This window comes from Camelina sativa, chromosome 2, assembly GCF_000633955.1.
Source record: "Camelina sativa cultivar DH55 chromosome 2, Cs, whole genome shotgun sequence".
Classification (NCBI taxonomy): Eukaryota; Viridiplantae; Streptophyta; class Magnoliopsida; order Brassicales; family Brassicaceae; genus Camelina; species Camelina sativa.
This window is the reverse complement of record NC_025686.1, coordinates 13,079,282-13,085,948: the sequence shown is the minus strand read 5'-3', so window position 1 is coordinate 13,085,948 and position 6,667 is coordinate 13,079,282. Positions and strand designations below refer to the sequence as shown.

The 6,667-nt window shown below is 30.7% G+C and overlaps 1 protein-coding gene and 1 long non-coding RNA gene across 2 annotated transcripts; both read right to left on the bottom strand.

The window, feature by feature from the left end:
- Positions 1,197-2,222, bottom strand: LOC104751536 (uncharacterized protein At2g29880-like). Its single transcript, XM_019230428.1, has 2 exons — positions 1,877-2,222; positions 1,197-1,805 (listed from the first exon to the last, which is right to left on the bottom strand). Exons 1-2 carry the CDS (start codon positions 2,219-2,221, stop codon positions 1,197-1,199), a joined length of 954 nt encoding a protein of 317 aa, XP_019085973.1. The 5' UTR covers position 2,222.
- LOC109127318 lies at positions 3,370-5,240 on the bottom strand. Its single transcript, XR_002033989.1, has 2 exons — positions 4,720-5,240; positions 3,370-4,029 (listed from the first exon to the last, which is right to left on the bottom strand). It is a non-coding gene; the product is annotated as an uncharacterized LOC109127318 (long non-coding RNA).

The following is a 6,667-nucleotide window of genomic DNA, read 5'->3' as shown; positions in this document are numbered from 1 at the left end:
AAGGTGGCAACCATTTCTTCAACACAGATGAATCTTGTATCTTTTAAATGCGTCATATCTCGTATAAGCTGACATAGCTTCAGAAACACGTCTGGAAACATACGATATAACTCCCGAAAATGATCGTTATCTTCTCGTAACACATTGCACATATAATCGTATCCAATTCTTGTGATAGGTCGTCGGATTGGATACTCGATGTAATCTTTCTGTTTTAAATATTGATGTGCAATGAAGACTTGTGCTAACCCTATTAACGTCACCAACAAATGCATTATCTCTGTATCCAAATCTTCATCCTCGAGTTGCTCTCTTGCAATTTCGATTTCTTCTTCGTCCGACAACCTTTGTACAGGAAACAAATAGTTTATATTAGTCATGTATGAAATATTTTTTATTTATTTAAGTAATTAAGAGTTTCAAAAAAAAAAACTGCAGAAAACGAACTTACATGTGAAACAGTCGAAGGAAAAAACTAAAGTCGATGAGAAGCCAATTTGAGAGGAGAAGAAAGATGAAACTTCTGATAAAAATGATCTGGTTTTTTTCTTTTGACGTAATATAAAATTTTGAAATTATATTTTGTAATCAAAACAGAAAATAGAATATAATAAATCTATGTTGAATATTTGTTGGAGAAAATCTAGAGTAAAGATTTGAGGTAAACTCAAATAAGATAGAACTTGACCAGTTCAATAAAATCGATTTAATAATATAATGATAAAAATGAAATTAACATTAATGTATAGTATTAAAGTACCTTGACTACGGTATAAAAAAGCAGCTACGTTATCAAATAATCGACATTGAATTATGAAAGGTGTGAGTTATTTATAAATTACATGTGGCTCAAAGTTTGAAAGTCTATTGGATCTCTTCTTTTCTTAAGTCTTCGTACTATTTTAAACAATAATTATAACCAAAGTGGGAATCTTACTGTGAGCCACACATAAGATTAATGGAATCTCCATTTAACATTGGAACCTGTCTTTTCTTTTTTGTTATTTTTTCGTATGAGCATGTAAAGTTCTGGAAATCACCTTGATCCTCAGTTAAAGATTTACAGTGATCTATGATACCGATTCAAGCTCATTGAGAACAGATTTACCCAATAAATTTTTTTTAAACAACAAAATGTAGATTTCAAATGAAGCAAACAATTTTTAGGAAAAAAGGAAACAATACAAAAAAAAACATCAATACACGTTGCGTCTTATCCAACACATACGTTCTTCGATAGACATGCTGATGAACACTTCTTTCATCCCCGACTTAAGAATTTCATTCAATGTATCATAACGATCATTTTCCTCCAAATCAGAAATTTCTTTAATAGCTTCCCATAAATTGTTCTTTTTCTTCTCAGCTTCTCTGGAGTTGGCTTCTCTTTGTTGTCTTTCCTCTCGTTGTTGTATCAAGCTAACAACTTGATTGCTTACCTCAATCATTTCAGTGAACGTCTTTTCCATACGGATACTATCCATGCTTGGATTCGAATTGCCAGAGTCTTCACCATCTCCACTTTTAGCTCTTTTTTTAGGATTTTGTTTATCTCTCTGCCCCCCTTTGCTTTGTGGCATACTTGAATCTCTCGACCCTGATGCTTGAGATCCATCTAAATGTCCAAATAGACTTGAATATAACTCGCATGGTGCATTATCTTTAACTCCAAAAGTTTCCGCGTCAGTATCATCTCCTAAGCCAACAGCATTTTTTCCCGTCGCTAATCCAACATCAAATATTAGCTGTAAATCTTCATAGTCTTCAAATGTTTCATCACGCATGCTTTTTTGTCTTGGATGTGCCTATAAAGAAAAATATATAATATTACTAATTATTAAAATAAACTATTATAAAACTTTAAAAACTCAGTTACCTTTTCGTAATCATCCCACACATGGTTGGGAGCTGTAAACTTTTTAGTTACGGGATCCCACCCAAATCTAGAACTAAACCGAATCAGCTCTAGCATGCTATTATAGCGATTTTTCAAATTCTTCCATTTACTTTGATAGTTGTTATAAGTTTTCTCACACTGAAGTGCAGAATTCAAAGCAGGCAGAATCTTTTTCTCCACTGTCATCTTGCTTATACAACCACTTGTATCACGCCAACCTTGGTTGATACCCTCTGTGAGGAGTCTGATCAACATTTTTGTTTCTCGTGCATTCCACGTTTCATATGGTCCTTTTTTCTTTCCTTGTGGTTGCGGATCTCCCATTATGCTTTTAGTAAAATGACATCCCATTATACATCTAGTAAAATAACATTTATCAAATGTAAACATAAATTCTAAGAACCTATAAACTTTAATATCAAGTATCATTTAAGAATACGTCTAGATTATGTATGATAACTAATAATTTCAGAAAAATACAAAAGATGAACTTACACGTGAAACCCAATGAGGCTGAACAAGATAGCAGTGTAACCTACAAGACACACAGGAAAAATGTATCAAAGTGTGATAGAAAATTGCCATAGATTAATAACTATTAAAAAAAGATATACGAGAACAATTACTTAAGATTGCAGTAGCGCACCTATTTTTTTGATCTTCTTTTCTCTTACGGTGTTATATAAACTTCTAAAGAAGTTGTCTAATTTAATGGCACCAATTTCGTTAAGAGGATTTAGTTAGTGGAATGAGGTTGGCTAAGTTAGTGGCACCAAGTTCAACGAGTGGAATGAGGTTAGCTAATTTAGTGGCATCAAGATAGTGAAGAAGGTTCAACAAGTGGAAGGATAGAGAACAACAAGATCGTTTGTAATCAAAACAGAGAATCTAAAAAAAAATGCATATATAATATAATATTTTTATCAAATACGGTGGTCAACTATTTGTTACAAAATTTAAGATTTTAATTAAGCTCAAGATAAGAATGTGGTGGCGATGCTTATCTGGAACATCGACGTACGCTTTCTATATTAAAGTTGATGCAGAGCTCCAATGATTAGTGATCTATATGTATTCTTAATCAATGATCTATACGTATTCTTAAATGATACGGTGGATGAACTGATGCAGAGCTCCAATGATCTCCCATACCGTCGATGAACTGAGGATGGCAAGTTCAACTGACGGTGATGACAATGACGACGATGACGACAGTGATGACGATGGTGATAACGACAGTGATGACGACGGTGATGATGGTGATAACGACGATGACGACGGTGATGACGACGACGATGACTGACCATGATGACGACGAAGACGAAGATGATGACGATGATGACAACAATGACGAAATGACCAGATTTTATCGATCGGGAGAGATACTTACGAGAAGTGTGAGAGATATGAAATACTTTCAAATTGTTAGGATTGTCTTTGTTCATGTTTTAGATGTAAAATACGTTAAAATCTAAAGTGAAACAAAATCCATTGGAAATAGAATAACAGTGATTTTACAAGTGACTTAAAATCATCCAACAAATGTTAAGTCCAATAACAGCAGATTTTAATGTACTTTTTCAAATACCTAATTGAATAACGCTGAATTCCAAAATACATCAAAATCTTTTAAAATCCATTATTCAATAACACCCCCTTAGAAAACTTTTGTGTCTTTTAAATGGTCTTCGCGTATTGACATTTAAATGGGCTAATTAATGGGTAGTCGGTTGTTTACGATATACGCAATTTATCTCCCTATTACACAAACTTAGCCGATAACTACGCTATTCAAACTCATCAATTAATTTAAAAGATATCAATCTCCTAGCATAATTAGGAAATCTTACTAAACTGCTTCTTTATACACGTACTAGATTTCCTAACTCGGAATATTTTAGAATCTCATCTTAACTACAAATACCAACAATATATACGAAATATTTTCCAATATATTTACTTACTCAATTTTGCAGAATATTCCCAAACTTAAACCAAGGAAATTATACCTACATTTGATACGTCAACCCCTCTTATAAATACGATGTTAGTTACCAAAAGTTCAATCATCATACCTTTAAAACTTTCTGCCTTCTATCTTCTATCAACCACTGCAATGGCTGCCGCCGTCCCTGCTACCACAGATTCACTATCAATCAAACCATTCAAGACAACTAACTTTCAAAGAGATCCTTGTGTTTTTTACTTCGAATCCTAAAGAAAAATGTTTCCAAAGAAGAAAAAGGACAATCAACAATCGAAGAACAACTTCTATTTCAAGTAAGTTTAATGGTAACTTATGCATCACACTTCTTCACTTTTCTTAAAGGTCCATTTAGTGACGAAGTTCTGAAGACATATGATGGAGTTGTTTATCCGTCATACAAGGAAGCATGTTTCGCAAGAGGATTATTAGAAGAATGATTTTTTGCGTGTTTTACATTGCTTTATAAATTTCATGTTTGTTTTACTTTAAATACTTATTCGTATGTTTTTATTCCATTTTCAAGTTTAAAATGAAAAAGCAAAGAATAAGTTTTTCAGTTATTATGTTTGTATTATCAAACAACGAAAACAAGAATAAATATCTCCAAGTATGATTAAACTTGGAATAGTAGAATTACTTACCCTTTAACTGTATTTTTCTAAATCTCCTAATCTGAGATCAATAGCTTGGCAGCTACTAAACGACAGAGTACATGTTTTACTGTAGATTAACATGATGAGTATTTACACATTTACGTTCTACTATAGTAGCTTATATGAAATCAAAATTTACTAAGGCCCAATGTTGTAGAAAAAAAAATGTATTTGGAACTCACATATTTGAAAGCTTCAAAAACATGTACTCTGTCGTAATATACCGGTCTACATTAAAGTACATATCAATTGATACTCGGAAGCGATCTGGAAAACAAGTAAAGCTTTCAGTTTTGCCTTTTCTAACTTTTCCCAAACAAAAACAAACTATTGGGAGGACCGTACAATACATATAACAGTAGAGAAAGAGTTTAAACCTATACAAATTTAAGAATCTAAAATTAAAGCAATTCCGAATGATAGACAACATACCAACTCAATTGAATTGATTACTCATTTTATACTCTCAAAATCGAATCCGCCGATTCTTGGATTAATCTACCCAAACACAGACATCTTCAATTCGATTCAACAAAATAAATCTTCTCGCCTTTCCCGATTTTGTAACAAACCAGAAAACATTTTCTCGATTATAGATGTACTGAATTGAGATTAGAAGGTATTACTTAAGAATAAAAAACCTTTTTTACTAAAATATGGAATTCAGATCAAGCGAATGGAAGATGATTGTCAAAAGAATGGAAAGTTGGTTCACTCAGGAAGAAGAAAAGACAAAAATAAAACGAGATAGGCGTTAAATTATTTCCAACATGAAGGCCAACAAAGCCCAAATTGTCAATGTGGAGAAAAATTTTTAAAAGCCCAATAATCTATACATACACCATTAAACATATAACCCAACTATATTTACTTACAAGTTGTAATACATTTTAAATTATATATTTTAAAGTCATAAATTAAAAAACTTATATTAAAACTATGGTCAGCAAATTGTACATTGTCCATGTATATGATGTGTTGAAGAATAAATACATATTAGTATATTTTAACCGACTATCATATTTATCTGTCGACAGTATTATTCTTTTGTTCGTCTTTCAACAACCACATTTTAGATTAATTATTTTTTAGTTTAATTCAAATCCCGTGTCATTATATTTTTTTTTTTACTTTTTCATTCATTATTGTATATAAGCGGAATTCAATAATCATATATAAATAACTGATTTATTCCAAAAACCTCTTACCAGCGGTAAAAGGTAATTTGAAATAAAATTAATATAATCACGAGATAATACATTTTTAGATAAACTTCTTAACACCGGTAGAGAGTGTCTTGGAACAAAAATAGTATAAACACGAGATAATACACTGCCTTATAGATTGTCATTAGCTATAATAATTTGCGAATTTTCCTCCGCGCTGTAGCGCGGGTCCGATCCTAGTTAGTAAATAAATTTAGAGATAGTCTCATTTTGTGTTTCGACATTGGACTATGTTTTATATTTTTTAATTGATACTTTTGTTTGGAACTAACTCTGCAAGTATGCATAAACAAATAGAAAATAACGAGTATTTGCAAAAATACCATTTTTCAATATCTTTTTGCAAAAATAATTTTTTACTGTCTATTTTCAATAATATCATTTTCAATATATAAAATAACTAAATTCAAAAACCTAAAATCCAAATACTAAACCGTACCTCCTTGAAACTATATAAAACGTAAAATATAGAACCCAAACCTAAAAAAAAATATTCTAAAAATTAATTTAACAGATTGTAATTGTGTAAAATATGATAAAATAAAATAGCAAAAAAAAATATTTTTAAAAAACGATATCTATAAAATGTAGTTTTAACAATCTCTCAAAACTAAATAACTAAATAATACTTTTTCTTATAAAAGATGAATTAAATTTATTGATGAACAAAGTAAAATTTTTATATTGGTTTTTAGAACAAATCAAAACTTGATCTGTTGACCCAAAAAAAAAGTTAGTTTTATTTATTTTGTAATGAAAACGATAAGTGGACTGAAAAAAAGTTTATGTTACTTTTACAGTTTTGAGTAAATTAAAAATTAAAAATAATTTTTGGTTTGGAAAATATAAATATTGTAAGGTATACAAACATATACACAAGTAACCAATTCAAAAAACAAAACAA